Source organism: Anabrus simplex, chromosome 1 (genome assembly GCF_040414725.1).
Source record: "Anabrus simplex isolate iqAnaSimp1 chromosome 1, ASM4041472v1, whole genome shotgun sequence".
NCBI classification, from domain to species: Eukaryota; Metazoa; Arthropoda; class Insecta; order Orthoptera; family Tettigoniidae; genus Anabrus; species Anabrus simplex.
In genome coordinates, this window is record NC_090265.1 from 1,365,650,633 (window position 1) to 1,365,672,319 (window position 21,687).

General features: G+C 39.1%; 1 protein-coding gene across 1 annotated transcript in view; it reads right to left on the bottom strand.

The window, feature by feature from the left end:
• Positions 1–21,687, bottom strand: part of LOC136859096 (uncharacterized) — a 209,582-nt gene that overhangs the window by 58,749 nt on the left and 129,146 nt on the right. Inside the window, exon 5 of the mRNA XM_067138672.2 lies at positions 20,067–20,206. Coding sequence (XP_066994773.2) covers positions 20,067–20,206 — 140 coding nt within the window. The remainder of the gene's footprint in view (positions 1–20,066; positions 20,207–21,687) is intronic.

Genomic DNA, 21,687 nt, shown 5'->3' on the forward strand with positions numbered 1-21,687 from the left:
CTTCAGTGGAATAAGCTTTCCTAAACCCAAACTGCTTTCTATCAAACCAGTTATTAATTTCACAAACATGTCTTATATAATCTGAAAGAATGCTTTAACAAAGCTTACATGCAATGCATGTCAAACTGACTGGCCTGTAATTTTCAGCTTTAAGTCTATCACCCTTTTCTTTGTATACAGGGGCTATTATAGCAACTCTCCATTCATTTGGTAAAGTTCCTTCATGCAAAGAGCTGTGTTCAGTTCTGCAAAATCCGCAAAATGGTGACCACGCAGAGGTTCCTTCATGTTCCCAAAGAGGTGATAATCACTTGGTGCCAAGTCGGGAGGGTATGGTGGGTGTGGCAGCACCGTGAATCCCATTTGATCAATGGCAGCGGTGGTCTCTCGGTGATCCTATAAAGTAGCGCTCTCCAAATTGCCCTGTTCCACACTGCCTCCTTTAGTTGTTCTAGGGTGAGGCTTGTGTCCGTTTTAATTGTGTCTAACCAACGAGTCCTCTGGCGAACTGGTCTTCTTGTACCGCTAATCATTCCAACAGATGGCATTGTTCGACATTTCTTTGGTGGTGGACTGCCCCCATGCTTCCATTGCATCAATTGTTGTTTCGTTTGTGGCTCATGGTAATGGAGCCATGTCTCATCACCAGTCACAAGCCTAGCCATGAAGATGGCTGGATCTCGATCACAGCATTGCAAAAATTCTCTGCACAAGTCCACAAGTGTCTGCTTTCCGTCTGCAGACAAGAGTCTAGGCCCCCACGTGTATGACACCTTCCCCAACTGTACGTGGCTGTGCACGATCCACTGCAGGGTGTTTCGGCTAATTACCGTGGCTGCCTCCATTTCCGTAAATGTGATACATTTGTTTCCTTGGATGGCCTGTTCAACCTGAGCAATGTTGGCTGGTGTTGACACTGTCACATTCCTTCCAGAACTGGTTCCCTTGTCCATCGATATGCGCCCTGTTTTCCAACCTTCCACCCAGTTGTATACTGTTTTCCGTGACGGCACATGTTCTCAGGAGACTGCCACCAAGCGCCGATGAATTTCTGCAATGGTCACGCCTTCTTTCCATAGGAACCAAGTCGTATAGCGCTGTCCATACCGGTTACTTTCCATGTTGTCTGCTCTTACGCTGACAGTGTTGTTATGAAATGGATATGACGAGTGCATTCATTGGCCCCTGTGCGTGTGCTGCTACCAAATGGTGGAACAAGACACTAGTTACACGTCACCACCTTCAAAAGTGAAATGTAAACCATACCCGGGCGTACAAAAAATAAAGCATAAAACAATATAGTACACCCCTTGTATATTACTGTATAACTATAGAAAAGTTATCGCACACAAACTCATGGCTAAGAAGAAGAAATCCTCTACATTACAACTATTTTTATACATATTATGGGTTTTAATCTTTTACATGAAACTGTGTTCTGTTACAAATGACAGATGTCAGCTAAATTTTAAGTAAAGAAATGTTCATGAACTGCCTCACCAGTTTTCTCCTCACATAAAATTTGTGTAGTACACAAGCCTAAATAAAGCCACAATTGAAGGCGTGTTCAATTATATAGTTAAGGTTTAATAAATGAACAATATCATAGTGACAGTTAGAGCAGGCCGTACACTCCCATGCTGAACACCGGCCACTCTCGCAACGTCATGGTCTGAGCCTTGTGGCCTGTGTATCAAGTGTGGCCTTGGTTCGATCCTGACTCAGTGCAGTAGTATTTTAAGGTGCTGAAATATGTCAGCCTCGTGCTGGTAGATTTACCGGCATGTAAAAGTACTCCTGCGGGATCAAATACCAGCACCTCTGCATCTCTGAAAACTGCCAAAATGTAGTTAGTGGGTTGTAAAGAAACCAATAACATTAATAATGACAACAACAACAACAACAACGACTTTTACATTCTGACGTCGCTTGACGTGAGTATTGAATGAACATTTTTCCGCCCTTCAAAAATCCAAGTACTTCTGCCAGGTTTGAGCCTGCAATCTTGAGTTCCTGAGGCTAACATTCTACCAATGACCAACTGAGGGAACTAATGAAAATACAGCACAAACAATTGAACCTAAATATTGAACAGTAATGGTACTGCAAATTATAGTAGCACATTATAACAGTACCATCAAATGGGGTAAAGAGCGACAATTTTGACGTATTTTCAAATTAAGCTGCACAAGAATGAATGAGATTTCTTTACTTTTATGTTACATAATACTGTACAGAATTTTATAATTACTAAAATAAAATTTATAGAAATATATATTATAACCTTCCAATGTATGTCAGGATGAGGTTGGTGAATACATTGGAAGTTTATGTTGAGAAATAATGTCAATGAAATCTTATGTCCGATCATCATACGTCCAGGAGAATCTGAACTCAGATGACTTGTCTAATTATGTGAACAGCATCACTGAATTGAAAATATCGGCGGATTGATAGCAAGTTCTAAACCCCGTGGTGCCTCGCAAAATATTGGTAAATAATAAGACATCGTGAAACATAAGGCAGAACTAAATAAATATTACACATTCCTCAAGTAAAGTTACTGAAATGCGTATGAACGGCAGAAAATGTCAATGACAGAATGTTACTGAGGGCCATGAAATGTGCTGAATTATTTGGAATAAGAAAGTTTATATGAGAGGGCCATACCTTGTGCATCCAGTCTCGCACGATTCAACGATCGAGATGGAGAATAAAACTGTCGATTACTAACCTAAATACGAGGCAGCAAATTGTTAAACAAGTTCCTTTGCCGGTACAGCTGATTTATACGAGATCGTTACGCATTATGTGTCAAATGTTTTCAATTGTCAAGAACACATGGGAGCTGGAAGTACAGAAGAATTCTGAAAAGCAAACCATCTGCGATTAGTATATTGATGTAGAATTTGGTTTTTTTTTTTTTCTGAGGAAGTTGACTCTCAATCTGTGTGTCTTAGAAGGATCGGAATCGTAAAATTCGTGGAGAGAAAGATTGTTTTAAAGATATATATAACGTGATATTGGCATAATATAAACAAATATTATACTGTAAAACAAGATATCTGGTTATCAAAACGTAAAGGCAACTGTGTTGGTTGAACTGTGAAATTGTATTAATGTGTATGACCCTGTCCTAATAGACATTTCTGAGTTTTCAGGTGACATGGAACCGATGATCATTGAATATAAATATGAGATGACAACATGTATTAACATGAACAACTAAAAATAGAGGGACCTCGAAGGATCTGGCCAGGAATGTGATGGACACTAATGGATAAATATTAATAATTTGAGAGCTGAACATGGAACGTGACACCGTCGTGGAGCAACAACCCAGGATGAGTACTTAAATATCGTCTACCTATTCCGCCATGTAGTTGCTTTATTTTTAGATGTAGAGTAGTATTCATTTTTTTTATGTCGATTTATGACATGTATAATTTTTCAACTTGAAGGCGACCGTTATTTATTAATCATTGCGTTGTGTCTAGTATGGTGATTCAATCTATGTTGTGATAATATGCGGTGGGTCATGTGAGGTTTTTTTTAACGTCTTCTAGCAAGGTTTTACGGAATGATTTTTGGCATCGATGGTACTGGTGTCGCAATAGTGTTATTATGATGATCGTTAACCTAACTCATGGCTCAAAATACCTCGGAGGAGTTCAGTATTCGCGACATACGATTCTATGGTCTTCAGATATTATGTGCTTGTACAGAATACGGTGTTTGATAATGAAATTGCGATATTATTGTGGTGATATAGTGTTAATGCGGCAACATATTTAATGTCTTTGATGTGAAATGCCTGAATAGATTGTTTCCTAAGTATTGTGAATTCGCCGTGCATGACGTTTTGAGTGACGTGATAAGGTGTTTGATACGATAGGATCTTTGAAAATATGTATACGGATAATGAAATGTGGATGGTTATAGACATGTCATTGGGATTGCGTATTTTGAGATGATGCGATGTGAAGGTCCTGATGAAGGTCTTGACGTTAGGAATTGTGTTGGTCATACATGAATTTTAATGTCGTTATGATGAATGATTTATTTAGGCACGATGCCGTATTTGGGATAATGTTATAGGATTTCATACTCGTGAACACTGATAGATGGTCGTCACATTTATCCTATTTAAATACAATATAGACCAGAGCGCACAGTATCAAGGGGATGTTTGGATCTTCACAAAATGAACAGTAACATAAGAATATTGGGTCATGTCTTAAAGGGAATACGATCTCCAACGGTAAGTAAATCATTACTTTGCTAGTTGAATTTTTTTTTTTTTTTTTTTTTTTTTTTTTTGCAGATCATTTGAGTTGGTGCCTAGTGCTGGTGTAGTTATTTCGATATCCATTATCTAGGTGCAGACTTCGATGAATGTCCGAGAGGATAGAGTTTGTCTCTTAAGTGCATGATGTTGATGGATGATATATTATGCTACAATCCTGTGTCTTTCGAACATTTCTCTTGCATGTGCGATGATTTATGAATTTAGAGTAACGGTGTTTTCAAGTTGCTAGGCAGACAGTTTACCGATAAATAATGCGATGATTTAAATGGGAATGACGGAATACTATGACATATTTAAGTAGGAACAGTACTTCGACGTGGATGATTCAGCAATTCCCAGTTATTTATTTAAAAATGTGTGATGGATGATAGATCTTTCACTGTAAGCCTTCAGCAGTGAGACACTTTGTCTCTTTCGTTTTCGATTTTTCTTGATTGACGATGTTGTAATTCCTTTTGTAACAAGAGCAAGAAGTTAGGTATTTATTTCGAATTAACGTAACATTCATTTTTTTCCCTCCTATATCCGTTTGTGTTGCTGTTAATTTGTTCATTATGTAGCTGTTATTCTAAGTCATTTAGTAGTCATTAAACGGAAAATCCTTCCATAAATGAAACATTTTTCAGAGTTCTCATTTGATGTAGTGTAGGAATACTAGGATAGTTATTTAATTTAGGAGGATGAAATGAAATAATGATCAATGTATCTTGATGAATATGCCAATATCCTAAATCTCTTGACATTCTGCTGCGGAATAATTACTTAATTTTGGGTAGGAAATGATGATTATTTTCTTCGTTTAAACTATACTGATACCAGTCCACTATATAAACCTGTGACCCAACTCGTCGAACTTGCACGTCCCTAGAGCGGAGGCTTCATGGATCACCGACTGTTTTGCTTTGCCGTGGCGTAACCCAACACTGAGATTCAGAATTGAGATGTGCAAAATGGTCACAGGGAGTGCTGTCAGGGCTCAATATACTGTCCGATGTCAGATATCTGATTCTTTCAAAGTTGAATTTGACCACGTTGTAACGGCCACTCACCTACTTGACTCCGTATGGCCGCTGTTCTCTCGTACACAGCTTAACTTACCAACACGCCACTACAAGCCCTCGTATCAGTGCGTACTGAACTACCACTGGGTTACGTCACTCGCTACGTCACTATCTGCTGTTTCTCGACGCTTCATGAATTGATACAGATGTTGATTCCCATAGGGAATCTGAAATATTTGTCCTGAATGAGTAAATTTATAATACCAATATAAATGGTCCGTTATTGGACATTATAAATTTTCCAGCTAACTCATTCTTGGTTGCCAGCGTTTCGCCCTCGTGTGCTAGGGTGGGCTCATCAGTTGGTACCTAGCACACCTACCAATACGCTGGCTAGTGCATACCGTGGAGGCCACTGCGTAGGCTAACTGGGGCCACCGGCAGTGCCAATGCACTAAGAGACTTTGTCTCATTATCAAAAATTGATGCCTGCTTGGCCATCAGATGATACAGATGTTGATTCCCATAGGGAATCTGAAATATTTGTCCTGAATGAGTAAATTTATAATACCAATATAAATGGTCCGTTATTGGACATTATAAATTTTCCAGCTAACTCATTCTTGGTTGCCAGCGTTTCGCCCTCGTGTGCTAGGGTGGGCTCATCAGTTGGTACCTAGCACACCTACCAATACGCTGGCTAGTGCATACCGTGGAGGCCACTGCGTAGGCTAACTGGGGCCACCGGCAGTGCCAATGCACTAAGAGACTTTGTCTCATTATCAAAAATTGATGCCTGCTTGGCCATCAGATGATACAGATGTTGATTCCCATAGGGAATCTGAAATATTTGTCCTGAATGAGTAAATTTATAATACCAATATAAATGGTCCGTTATTGGACATTATAAATTTTCCAGCTAACTCATTCTTGGTTGCCAGCGTTTCGCCCTCGTGTGCTAGGGTGGGCTCATCAGTTGGTACCTAGCACACCTACCAATACGCTGGCTAGTGCATACCGTGGAGGCCACTGCGTAGGCTAACTGGGGCCACCGGCAGTGCCAATGCACTAAGAGACTTTGTCTCATTATCAAAAATTGATGCCTGCTTGGCCATCAGATGATACAGATGTTGATTCCCATAGGGAATCTGAAATATTTGTCCTGAATGAGTAAATTTATAATACCAATATAAATGGTCCGTTATTGGACATTATAAATTTTCCAGCTAACTCATTCTTGGTTGCCAGCGTTTCGCCCTCGTGTGCTAGGGTGGGCTCATCAGTTGGTACCTAGCACACCTACCAATACGCCCCAGTTAGCCTACGCAGTGGCCTCCACGGTATGCACTAGCCAGCGTATTGGTAGGTGTGCTAGGTACCAACTGATGAGCCCACCCTAGCACACGAGGGCGAAACGCTGGCAACCAAGAATGAGTTAGCTGGAAAATTTATAATGTCCAATAACGGACCATTTATATTGGTATTATAAATTTACTCATTCAGGACAAATATTTCAGATTCCCTATGGGAATCAACATCTGTATCATCTGATGGCCAAGCAGGCATCAATTTTTGATAATGAGACAAAGTCTCTTAGTGCATTGGCACTGCCGGTGGCCCCAGTTAGCCTACGCAGTGGCCTCCACGGTATGCACTAGCCAGCGTATTGGTAGGTGTGCTAGGTACCAACTGATGAGCCCACCCTAGCACACGAGGGCGAAACGCTGGCAACCAAGAATGAGTTAGCTGGAAAATTTATAATGTCCAATAACGGACCATTTATATTGGTATTATAAATTTACTCATTCAGGACAAATATTTCAGATTCCCTATGGGAATCAACATCTGTATCATCTGATGGCCAAGCAGGCATCAATTTTTGATAATGAGACAAAGTCTCTTAGTGCATTGGCACTGCCGGTGGCCCCAGTTAGCCTACGCAGTGGCCTCCACGGTATGCACTAGCCAGCGTATTGGTAGGTGTGCTAGGTACCAACTGATGAGCCCACCCTAGCACACGAGGGCGAAACGCTGGCAACCAAGAATGAGTTAGCTGGAAAATTTATAATGTCCAATAACGGACCATTTATATTGGTATTATAAATTTACTCATTCAGGACAAATATTTCAGATTCCCTATGGGAATCAACATCTGTATCATCTGATGGCCAAGCAGGCATCAATTTTTGATAATGAGACAAAGTCTCTTAGTGCATTGGCACTGCCGGTGGCCCCAGTTAGCCTACGCAGTGGCCTCCACGGTATGCACTAGCCAGCGTATTGGTAGGTGTGCTAGGTACCAACTGATGAGCCCACCCTAGCACACGAGGGCGAAACGCTGGCAACCAAGAATGAGTTAGCTGGAAAATTTATAATGTCCAATAACGGACCATTTATATTGGTATTATAAATTTACTCATTCAGGACAAATATTTCAGATTCCCTATGGGAATCAACATCTGTATCATCTGATGGCCAAGCAGGCATCAATTTTTGATAATGAGACAAAGTCTCTTAGTGCATTGGCACTGCCGGTGGCCCCAGTTAGCCTACGCAGTGGCCTCCACGGTATGCACTAGCCAGCGTATTGGTAGGTGTGCTAGGTACCAACTGATGAGCCCACCCTAGCACACGAGGGCGAAACGCTGGCAACCAAGAATGAGTTAGCTGGAAAATTTATAATGTCCAATAACGGACCATTTATATTGGTATTATAAATTTACTCATTCAGGACCAATATTTCAGATTCCCTATGGGAATCAACATCTGTATCATCTGATGGCCAAGCAGGCATCAATTTTTGATAATGAGACAAAGTCTCTTAGTGCATTGGCACTGCCGGTGGCCCCAGTTAGCCTACGCAGTGGCCTCCACGGTATGCACTGTGATATTACATATATCACACCCCCGAATTATATGTAGAAGTTAGAGATATTATTGTCAGTATTCGATTTGTATTATTATTATTATTATTATTATTATTATTATTATTATTTCTTTTGTATATTTTGCCATTTATATTGGTAAGCTGGAAGATATCCACATATGTAGGTATGAGTAATTTGTTTTGCACCAGTGGGAAAACATTGCTGTAATAACTCTGGTAATTTGAATGAGTCATCTGGCTACCCCAGTGTCTGTTGTGATGTACTTGTGTCAGGAAATTCCATTTACTCATGTATATATCCCAGCCTGATGAGATAAGCTTGTTGTTGTACCAGGAAAGTTTGGTGATTCATGAAAACTCCCCAGAGTTTGTTATTGTCTTGGGAGGAAGAAGTAGTTCAGGGCTTGGTCTTGATTTGAGATCACTCATGATTGGCTGGCAAGCACCAATCCAGACGTCTCATCTGAGAGGAGGGGGATGTTGATGTCTATAAAGGTTGATGATACAGCGGCAACCAGGAGATGGTATAGGAGATTGTAAGAAACATTGTAAGGGTGATTGTAGAGGTGATTGTAAAGGAACGAGAAGGAAGATAACTACAACTACAACTACGACTGACGCACTGTACGGGAAGGAAGTGGTGCTGATACACGGTACGGGAGTGAGACGGCAGCAATGGACTGGACTTCAAACGTTCGTGGAGCGTAGTCGTGTTATGTTTGTGGAGAGTGCTTGCGCATTAAGTATTGCAGCACTTGTGGCGGCCTAGCATTATATGTTGGTGAAAGCTATCTCAGACTTTCCATAAATTTATATGTTGAGGATCGACAGACGTGTGTATATATCTTTACAAGTGTTAAAATATGTGAACACAGTAGTACAAGGTACAGTATCTGTGTGAAGTGATAACTGCCAATTATGAGAATCGGTAAGTCGAATTGATATAGAGACAGTGAAGGGTATTTATCTTCATACATGTACATTGTTCATCGGACTATCTGCAAATGGTAGCTTAGTTCTCACTTTCGTTTTCCCACGATTTTCATTATTATTGTTGTTGTTGTTGTAAATATGGAGTCTTCCAGCAATATTTTATGTGTGTATTATATGTCTAATGTTGTATGTTGATGAGGTGCTCATGCACGGAATTTGTTCAGAATATAGTTAGCTATTTTAGAATCAGTGTTATTGATAAACCTAGGTGCAGTTCCTACCTAATTAGTCGTTTTCAGGAGGTTAGGTAAGGCCTGCAGCAGATGTACCAGTACGCAGCATTATGTACACGCCCTGGGATATAAAGTTTACCATGCTCTTATCTAAATTCGAGGGATCCATTCTGGTGAACTCTGGCGCCCATACTACGGACATTTCGGTTAATTATGCTTATTAATTTTATTAAGTTTTTGAGTAATTTTATTTATATATTTTTATTCATATTTTATTTATTTATTTATTATTATCATCAACAAATTACAATTGGCTTCCCAACGTGTGGCTGAATGATTGGTACATCTGTTAGGCTTATAAGCGTAGGTGCACTTGTCAGGTGTGGTTGGAATTCTGCAAACTATGTGAGTGAAGTGTTTTATATGTACGTGATATGTATGTTTGAGTATGAAGAAATGTTGTAGTGAGTCGAGTATTATAAAACTGAGAAGTAGAGAGGTTGTTAAAGTTGTTGGTACTATGAATCAGGATAAGAGAAATCAAAAGAATTCCACCACATCGAGTCTATCGAATTTAAGTGAGAGTAGTGAAATGGCTGATAGTAGGAAAGATCAATCGGCAACGATATGTGAGGAATCTAGTACCCCGTCTCAAACTCAGAATGTAGGGAATCAAGGCGAGTCTTCAATGCTCTGTATGATTAAATCGCTACTTAATGAGTTGAAGGGTGAATTGTCCAGTAAGATTGATAGCCAGAGTAAAGAGTTAAATTCAGTGAGTGTTGAATTAAATGCTGTTACCAGTAAAATCGATAATAATAATGTTGAATTGTCCAGTAAAATCGATAATAATAATGTTGAATTGTCCAGTAAAATCGATAATAATAATGTTGAATTGTCCAGTAAAATCGATAATAATAATGTTGAATTGTCCAATAAGATTGATAGTCAGAGTAAAGAGTTGAAGAGTGAATTGAGTTTTTTAAGTAATGAAATATACAGTATTAATAGTGAATTAAATTCAGTTAGTACGGAATTGTCCAGTAAGATTGAGAATCAAAGTAAGGAGTTAAATTTAGTGAGTGTTGAATTGTCTAGTAAAATTGATAGTTTAAGTAGTGCTGTGAATGGTAGAATAGATGAATTGAACCAGAAGTTTGACCATCAAAGCAGGGAAATTCAGGAAGTCAATAATAAGGTAGAAGCTCAATGCTTGGAATTGACTGAGAAAATTGAATGCCGATTTAATGTAGTTAGGAAAGAATTTGTTGAAAACAGCAAGGAATGTGATAAGAGAATAAAAATAGTGGAAGATAAAGTAGAAGAAATAGATAGAATTAAATCCAATCAGAACGTTTTAGCGAAGCGTATAGATGAGAAGAATGAGAAATTGGAGAAAGACCTTAAGTCGGTAAAAGATGACCTCAAGTCAGTAGAAGGAAATGCCAGAATGGTAGTGGAAGAAGGAATTAAATCATGTCATGTGAAATTAAGGCAGGAGATCAGTCAAATCCAAGTAGGTAGCAGTATATGTAATAGGTACGTATCTTGTACGAAGGACTCTGAATTACCCAAGTTTAATGGTCGGCAGTTTAATCCGATGGAATTCTTGAAAACGGTGGAGAAACGGTTTTGCAAGAATCTTGACGATGGTTTGATTGATTGGAGTATGGTTGATGAGCTGTTGGATGTTGCATTTGTTGGAGAAGCGAGATCCTGGTTTCAAGTTTACAGACAGGGTATTTCGAGTTTAGAGGAATTTAGGGAGAAATTTAGTTCTAAATTTTGGAGTGAAGCTATTCAGGGAAGGGAAAGAGATCGCGTGCTATTTGGCAAGTATAAACCTCAGGAAGGTGTATCTATGACGGAATATTTCTTGGCGCATGTTCTGATCAGCCAGAATATTGAAGGTCTAGCATTGGAGAGAGACACAGTCCGCCAGATGTTGAGGCATTTTCCTGAGAAGGTCGGATTAGCTGCATGTATGCAGAATATTGTTACGATTAAGGAATTAGAGCAGCTGTTAGAGAGGTTTGATGCTTTAGAAGGGCAGGGGAGGACTAGGCAAAGTGAAGGTAGAAATTACGGGGATAATGGGAGACAAGGTAATCAGCTAGGGGGAGATAGGAATAATCAGAATTTCAGTCATTCTAGGCAAGGGAATCAGGGTGGTAATTCCGGAAGGGGAAACAGACAGTCTAATCAGGGAGTTAATCACCAGGAATATTATGGCAGAAGACCTAATCAAGGGGAATCAGAAAGTAGGGGGCGTACGGATCAAAGACCTCCAGATCAAGTGCAGAGACATGATAATAGTGAACAGTCCACGTCAAGTAATTTAAACCGGAATCGGACTTCTTAGTTGGGTCAGATAGGCAGTCCGATACCGAAATTCCTATTCACGCGATGAAACAGGTAAGTTACGAGGTAGACGTGAAAGAGGAGTTATTGTATGACCATGTGTTTTGTGTTCAGGGAGATTTTCAGAATAGGGGGCGTGATGAAAGTAAGAAAGATGTGTCGGATGTCCTACTTTGTGCTAGTGGTGATGGTAATAGCGGTGTTGCGATCGATAATCTTGTGGAAGTTTCTGAAATTGAAAGTGAAGTTTTTTGTGAAGTTGATGAAGGTTGTTTTGTGAGTGAAGAGTGTTCACGGAGTATACATCATGAGGATGTTTTTGTTGATTTAAGTGTACGTGAGGAGAGTAAAGTTAGGTCCATTATGTGTGAAAATGGTGACTTTAAGATTAATGAAACTTCTGATAAGAGAGTCGAAAGTAGCAGTGTTGTTGGCATGAAAGTGGTGCAAGTAGTAGCTGATATGAAAGGTGGTGAAGATGGATTAATTGTTGGGTCATTAAGTGGTAATGATAGCAACATTATAGTGTATTACGGTAAGAATTTCTGTAATCGAGTGAGCGTGTGTGAGAATGAAGTGCGTATGTTTGACAAGCGTGTGTATAAAGTTTTATTTAAGACTGAGAGTTGTGTGAATGATTTGAATGACGTGCTGAATGATATCGATGTGGAATGTGTGAAAAAGTATGTGGTCTGTTTGCTTGCATTAATTATGGTTTTGTGGAGGAGAAAACATTGTGAGATTCCCGCGCATTTCAGAAATTGGGATTTCTATGTTCCGAATGAAAGCTTGTATGATTCTTGTATGACTGGATGGTACGAATCTTTGTGTGTGAGATAGAGTGTATTCTAGAAGTAGTTAGTTTTTATTACGGTAAGCATTCCTCGTCTATCGATGCCAATGTTAAGTTTATGTATAGTTTGTTCATTTATATCAGGGTCCGTATACTGTGGACAGTAGAATAGGCAAGTGTGCTTATAGGCTCCTAACCACTGACAACAAGGTTCTTGGAACATTTAATATCTATAGCCTTCGCAGATATAAGAGATAGGATCTGCACCTTGGATGTATATATTACCAATTTTAATGTACGTGTACAGTAGCAAGAAGGGATTGTGTTCAATGGTACATGAAACAATCAGAGTTGTGTGTATATAGCCATATTATTATTATTATTGTTTGGACAAATTGTATTTCGTGTGTGCGAATACAATGCAGTAGACGCAATGTATATATCATTATTACAGTAAATTAAGAGTTCAGTTATATAATTTATGAAGTTCTGTTTTATGGTGAATCATAATATATGATATCATCGATTCACCAAGGGGGCGTTATGTGATAGTACATATATCACACCCCCGAATTATATGTAGAAGTTAGAGATATTATTGTCAGTATTCGATTTGTATTATTATTATTATTATTATTATTATTATTATTATTATTATTATTATTATTATTATTTCTTTTGTATATTTTGCCATTTATATTGGTAAGCTGGAAGATATCCACATATGTAGGTATGAGTAATTTGTTTTGCACCAGTGGGAAAACATTGCTGTAATAACTCTGGTAATTTGAATGAGTCATCTGGCTACCCCAGTGTCTGTTGTGATGTACTTGTGTCAGGAAATTCCATTTACTCATGTATATATCCCAGCCTGATGAGATAAGCTTGTTGTTGTACCAGGAAAGTTTGGTGATTCATGAAAACTCCCCAGAGTTTGTTATTGTCTTGGGAGGAAGAAGTAGTTCAGGGCTTGGTCTTGATTTGAGATCACTCATGATTGGCTGGCAAGCACCAATCCAGACGTCTCATCTGAGAGGAGGGGGATGTTGATGTCTATAAAGGTTGATGATACAGCGGCAACCAGGAGATGGTATAGGAGATTGTAAGAAACATTGTAAGGGTGATTGTAGAGGTGATTGTAAAGGAACGAGAAGGAAGATAACTACAACTACAACTACGACTGACGCACTGTACGGGAAGGAAGTGGTGCTGATACACGGTACGGGAGTGAGACGGCAGCAATGGACTGGACTTCAAACGTTCGTGGAGCGTAGTCGTGTTATGTTTGTGGAGAGTGCTTGCGCATTAAGTATTGCAGCACTTGTGGCGGCCTAGCATTATATGTTGGTGAAAGCTATCTCAGACTTTCCATAAATTTATATGTTGAGGATCGACAGACGTGTGTATATATCTTTACAAGTGTTAAAATATGTGAACACAGTAGTACAAGGTACAGTATCTGTGTGAAGTGATAACTGCCGATTATGAGAATCGGTAAGTCGAATTGATATAGAGACAGTGAAGGGTATTTATCTTCATACATGTACATTGTTCATCGGACTATCTGCAAATGGTAGCTTAGTTCTCACTTTCGTTTTCCCACGATTTTCATTATTATTGTTGTTGTTGTTGTTGTAAATATGGAGTCTTCCAGCAATATTTTATGTGTGTATTATATGTCTAATGTTGTATGTTGATGAGGTGCTCATGCACGGAATTTGTTCAGAATATAGTTAGCTATTTTAGAATCAGTGTTATTGATAAACCTAGGTGCAGTTCCTACCTAATTAGTCGTTTTCAGGAGGTTAGGTAAGGCCTGCAGCAGATGTACCAGTACGCAGCATTATGTACACGCCCTGGGATATAAAGTTTACCATGCTCTTATCTAAATTCGAGGGATCCATTCTGGTGAACTCTGGCGCCCATACTACGGACATTTCGGTTAATTATGCTTATTAATTTTATTAAGTTTTTGAGTAATTTTATTTATATATTTTTATTCATATTTTATTTATTTATTTATTATTATCATCAACAAGTTACAGCACTAGCCAGCGTATTGGTAGGTGTGCTAGGTACCAACTGATGAGCCCACCCTAGCACACGAGGGCGAAACGCTGGCAACCAAGAATGAGTTAGCTGGAAAATTTATAATGTCCAATAACGGACCATTTATATTGGTATTATAAATTTACTCATTCAGGACAAATATTTCAGATTCCCTATGGGAATCAACATCTGTATCATCTGATGGCCAAGCAGGCATCAATTTTTGATAATGAGACAAAGTCTCTTAGTGCATTGGCACTGCCGGTGGCCCCAGTTAGCCTACGCAGTGGCCTCCACGGTATGCACTAGCCAGCGTATTGGTAGGTGTGCTAGGTACCAACTGATGAGCCCACCCTAGCACACGAGGGCGAAACGCTGGCAACCAAGAATGAGTTAGCTGGAAAATTTATAATGTCCAATAACGGACCATTTATATTGGTATTATAAATTTACTCATTCAGGACAAATATTTCAGATTCCCTATGGGAATCAACATCTGTATCATCTGATGGCCAAGCAGGCATCAATTTTTGATAATGAGACAAAGTCTCTTAGTGCATTGGCACTGCCGGTGGCCCCAGTTAGCCTACGCAGTGGCCTCCACGGTATGCACTAGCCAGCGTATTGGTAGGTGTGCTAGGTACCAACTGATGAGCCCACCCTAGCACACGAGGGCGAAACGCTGGCAACCAAGAATGAGTTAGCTGGAAAATTTATAATGTCCAATAACGGACCATTTATATTGGTATTATAAATTTACTCATTCAGGACAAATATTTCAGATTCCCTATGGGAATCAACATCTGTATCATCTGATGGCCAAGCAGGCATCAATTTTTGATAATGAGACAAAGTCTCTTAGTGCATTGGCACTGCCGGTGGCCCCAGTTAGCCTACGCAGTGGCCTCCACGGTATGCACTAGCCAGCGTATTGGTAGGTGTGCTAGGTACCAACTGATGAGCCCACCCTAGCACACGAGGGCGAAACGCTGGCAACCAAGAATGAGTTAGCTGGAAAATTTATAATGTCCAATAACGGACCATTTATATTGGTATTATAAATTTACTCATTCAGGACAAATATTTCAGATTCCCTATGGGAATCAACATCTGTATCATCTGATGGCCAAGCAGGCATCAATTTTTGATAATGAGACAAAGTCTCTTAGTGCATTGGCACTGCCGGTGGCCCCAGTTAGCCTACGCAGTGGCCTCCACGGTATGCACTAGCCAGCGTATTGGTAGGTGTGCTAGGTACCAACTGATGAGCCCACCCTAGCACACGAGGGCGAAACGCTGGCAACCAAGAATGAGTTAGCTGGAAAATTTATAATGTCCAATAACGGACCATTTATATTGGTATTATAAATTTACTCATTCAGGACAAATATTTCAGATTCCCTATGGGAATCAACATCTGTATCATCTGATGGCCAAGCAGGCATCAATTTTTGATAATGAGACAAAGTCTCTTAGTGCATCGGCACTGCCGGTGGCCCCAGTTAGCCTACGCAGTGGCCTCCACGGTATGCACTAGCCAGCGTATTGGTAGGTGTGCTAGGTACCAACTGATGAGCCCACCCTAGCACACGAGGGCGAAACGCTGGCAACCAAGAATGAGTTAGCTGGAAAATTTATAATGTCCAATAACGGACCATTTATATTGGCTTCATGAATTTTCTGCCGCCCTATAAATTCGTCCCCTGATCCCTCGATCTTCAGTCCAGTGCTGATACCGAGTGAGGTTGGAGGGTCGTCCAACGAGTTAACAGTGTTTTGCTGGGAAACTCTATTTTCATTTTCTTCCAGATTGGGTGAGCAACAGTGTCTTATTATTTATTATTATTATTATTATTATTATCATTTGTCCAGTGGATTTTGGCAATCAGGGCCTAATTTTAACTTCATCTCCATGGCCAGTTTGAGTTTACATGAGTGTTTTAACAATATAATGGCAACAAGATAATAAATAGCCTCTACAGTCTTGAATGATTGAATATGAGGCCTGGGCTTAACAGCATACTATGTACTAACTCTGCACTCTACATCTTTACGTGCTTGGGCGACACCCACTGTTGTGATCCTGTCCTCTTCCCTCCCTATTGTCCTCCTTTTCCTTTTCTCAATTTTGAAACTGTGTTCATTTATCTTGTTCGGCTGAGGCTTGAAGTTCACTACATCTTTTTTGAAGATTTTGTAAATGGTCTAGGGCTTTCTTGTAAATACATTATTTATATTCAAAACATTGTTCTTGTACTTCACAATATTGTGAAATGCTGAACTTTATTGTGGTCATCTTTCGAGTAGAAAGAATATATAGTCTTGGTTAAACTTTACTATTATTATTATTCTTGTTCCCTCCACGGACCTCTCATCAATCCCAGCCTGTTTCTGATTGGATAGCTTGCCAATGTATCTTTAAATAATTATTAGGTCATAGGGATTAATACCTTCTACGAATTGCTGCATATAGATATAGATTTGGTTCTATATACACCCACAAACGTAACAACGTTAAAATGTTCTTTTTAATATTGAACCAATTGGTTTCAATGTAATTGGCAAATAAGTACGAGGTCATGAAATAAGATATGGAGAAGAATATTTTGTATTGGAACAGGATGTGCGCAGAAATGCTGGCGAGCTGAATTATATCGCCAGAGCTACACGTGTAAAGGACTGGCGAATGTTGCAACATATAGGTCAATGGAACTTCCAGAACTAGTCTGAATGATAGCAGTAGTACCAAACCAACAACACTGCTAAGGAAGGTTGAAGTCCAGAAGAAAGGATTATAAAATGTAAATAAGGCACTTATAATCATGTATACATTAATATATACTGGCTGTTTGTGAAGTTAGGCTAGTTGCTTTACGTCGCACCAACACAGATAGGTCTTATGACAACGATGGGACAGGGAAGGGCTGGGAGTGGGAAGGAAGTGGCCGTGGCCTTAATTAAGGTACAGCCCCAGCATTTGCCTGGTGTTACAATGGGAAAAAACGGAAAACCATTTTCAGGGCTGCCAACAGTGGGGTTCGAACCTACTATCTCCTGAATACTGGATACTGGCCGCACTTAAGTGACTGCAGCTATCGAGCTCGGTGTTTGTGAAGTTGAAAAAATGTAATAATCAGAGATAGGAAGTATGGTGAAAAGTTAAGGGGAAGCCCTGACACATATACCAGGAAACAAGCAAGCAGCGGATGACGCTACGTGATAACCAGAGATCACTCTGGTTTGAACTGAATGGATCGGTCGTGTTTTAAGAGTGCCATCAGAAAATGTTGAATTAGGGTGCTGAGCATTTCTATAGGCATAGATAATGACTGTAATATTGGAGAAATGAACTTAATCCGCAGGGATTATCCCATAGGGAAATTAGAACTTTTATGCAGATTTGAATTATTTGAACCAACATTAACTACTAGATTCTGGAGCTGAATAGACTACAGGGCTGAAATAGTATGCAGACGGAATTATATTGTGTAATTGTCTGCGCTGAGAGAGAATTGCTACTGTCCGTTTTCCTATGCTATGTTAGGGAAGTTACCATACTGGAAAACATCAGAGCTGTACCAAATTCCTAACTCTAAAAAAGAGGTAAATAAGAAATCGCAATACCTGAAAATATTCCAATCACCAATACTAGTTGTACCGGGAGATACACCTCTACGCCGCACATTTAAATCTTGCGCCTAAAAGAACTCCTCTACTGGAGAAGTCGTGAAATTGAAACTGGACCAACTTATAAATTTACTCAGAAGATGTCACCACTGTAATTTGACAAAATTTAAATTATTGTGAAGTTTCATGTACTGTGTGAAATTCTACTTGTTTTGTGTGCCATTCATCAAGAAGTTTGGACTTTCTTCAACAGATGTCACAAAAAAAAAAAAAAACTATGATCATGCACCGTGGTGCAAAGTGTAAGAACCTTTGATTTGAAGAAGTTTTGTATCCATAAGTTTTTTTTTTTTACTAATTGATGTTCATTTATTTTTGGGTTGGCAATATTGATCTTTTCTTTCCGCCAGTTTTGAATCCAACCAATCAATAATTTCTGTAATTAATTTTGCACCTATCACCGGCTTATTCTCCGATTCTGAGTGTCGCTTTTGAACTCAACCAATAAAATTATGTGGGTGTGTCTTGATTATTCATGAATGATCTCGAACCTTCCCTGAGGGTTTATAAACTGCAGATTTTCTCGTCTCTTGGCCAATTGATCTTCATCTAAACTAGTGTGTGTGTGTGTGTGTGTGTGTGTGTGTGTGTGTGTGTGTGTGTGTGTGTGTGTGTGTGTGTGTAAAGCAGGGGGCGGGAGGCGCCTCTTTCATCAGGCAGCAGTACACCGACAAGGTAATGGCCATATAACATCTTTATTTGTTGCTGGCTCAGCAGTTTAACCCGAGGGAAAGGTTCGAAACTCTATGTAACCAACTTCTCTAAAATGTATATCACCTTTTCGGCTCATGTAAAAATTTCATAAATCTTTAACTGTAAACCGGGGATAGAGTGTGATATACGCTATCGAGCTCCCCTTCATCTTGGTCTGAGGTGCTACGTTTTTGTCTCTCCAATGTATTAAAGTTATCTCCATCCGAGCAACCTCAGTAGTTTGGGAATAGCCCCTGTTTCATCGGCCAAGTGCCCTATAGGTCTTTAATTTTTTTTTTGCTCAATCTTCGACTCCATTCAAGTTGTACTCAGGCCGTTTATTTAACCTGTTCTTTTTCACTAAGGCCCCGTAGGTTGGGTACTAGATACCTCTGTGTAATTAGATTTCGATTTGTAAATAGTGCCATGTAAGGCCGTGATTATTAGATTTTCTTGTTGTGTTGCCTTGAGTAGGCTTGGAATACTGAGAGCAACTTAGCTCTTTTTCCAAGTGTTGTAAAAGTGCCTCTGGGAGGCCTGGTATTGTAGTTTAAGGAGCAAGTGCTCCATGTATCAGGGGATTTCTGCCCTTGTGTAAATTTGTGAGCTTTGTAAATTTGAGCTAGAAGCTCAAGAAATGTAAAGCTAGGGGCTTAAAGCCCAAGAGAGTTAAAGTACTGTAATCTCAGATTTTCCAAAGTCTTGTTTCTAAATTGCTATGTCATTTATATCACTAAGTGAAAAGTTGTTAAATTTTGTTGTTTTTCAAAAATATAACTGTCAGTTAAAATTTTAAATTCTTTTCATGACATTGTAGTTAGACCCATTCATCCCGGCATCATCTTTCACCTCTGCATTCCACGGGTAACCCCGGAACACTAGCAATGAGAGTTTATTAATGGAATAGATCTATTTATTCCAGCGAATATACAATTAACGTTGAAATAAATGCTATGCTTATACATGCAACACATCCTTCTGTGTATCTATTCTTGAAAAGGTAAAACAAATGCAAAAAAGAAAGTTACCACCTTGCAGAATTCAAATAAATGAACCACACATTAAAATAAGTTGAAAGTTACAATACCAGAAGGAAAATGAAAGTGAAACAATTACTTACGGATGACATGCTACCACTGGCACAGGGTCTTCTTTAATAGACGTTTCTGTATGTGATAACAGAATATGCATCTCAAAATCTCTTTCAGAACTTAGACGACCTTTACAGATATTACAAGTATATTCTGAATCAAATGGCTCCTGGAAAATAGAAGTATCAGCAACTTCAATAACACAGAAAAAGTAAATTAAAAAACTTATTGTATTAATAAGGATAACATACCTTTGTGAAAGGAAGTTCTTGGAAAGAAATGCTTTAAGTTTTAAATGTTTTAAAATAAAATTTGTAAAGGTACATAACAGAGATATAAGGTTTATTTCCTTAATAAAAGTACTATCATACATTGGCTTCTTCACAATATACATCACAAACAACCAAACGCATAATGTTTTTTCCTACTGGCAAGCGCAACATCCATTGCCATGTGTTGGCAGAGTTCAGTGGTGGGGAACAAGAGGATCATTAAATATTTTAAGAAGTTTGTTACACTCTTATAACCAATGTTAACAAAGAAATTGCTGAAACTGCTCATCATCATACACACATTTTTGGCACCTATTTAAGGAACGAGGTATACACTACTGCATAATGCTATCTATTTCTTGGTGGATATTTTCTTTCAGTTCTTCTAGGATGTGCATATTTTGACTAACCACATAACGATGGAGGATGAATTAGGCCTCATCTGAGAAAAATATTAAATCTGAGTCTATTTAACCACTGTGTACATTATCCAGAATCCACTAACAAACAGGTGTGCCTACACAGGATCACCTGGTTGAAGTCTGGCTCCACGGCTAAATGGTTACTGTGCTGGCCTTTGGTCACAGGGGTACCGGGTTTGATTCCCAGCACAGTCGGGAATTTTAACCATAAGTCGTTAATTCCCCTGGCACGGGGACTGGGTATATGTGACATCTTCAGCATCATTTCATCATCAGGATGCGCAGGTCGCCTACGGGTATCAAATCAAAAGACTTGCACCTGGTGAGCCTAAGTCCTTGGATACACCCGGCATAAAAGCCATACGCCATTTCCATTATTTACCCAGTTGAAGAGCACGTCACAGTTATTTTACATGGTCTTAACTAGTAATGGGATAATAATTGGATAACCTCCATCCAATTACTGAAAATCGAATAAAATAACTGAATAAGCTTCAAATATCATTCAATCGTACTGATGGCATAATCTAATACTTTTAATAATTGAATAACCTCCATCGAATAAATAATTAAATAAAATAATCTAATGAGTTTCAAAAATAATTCAGTTGTATCTCACAGAATAATCAGATGCATCATGAATAATTTTTTCGGTTTAAGTGTGTAGGATGGATAACCGATTTAAATAAACGAATAGACAAACTCTTATGAAATATACTAATACACCCTTTTCTTTTTTTTAATGTGAATCTCCAAATGTTGAAACGAAATTATTGAATTAACTGTCTTAATCTTTAATACATAATAAAGTTCCCTTTTTAAGTAAATGCCACCTTCTGTACACATAATGGAACTAAGCTCCAGTACTACCAATTGACAATTTCTTTTAACTAGCAGCAGGCATATATCTACTTGTCGTATAGCTCCATGGATAAATGGTTAGCATGCTGGCCTTT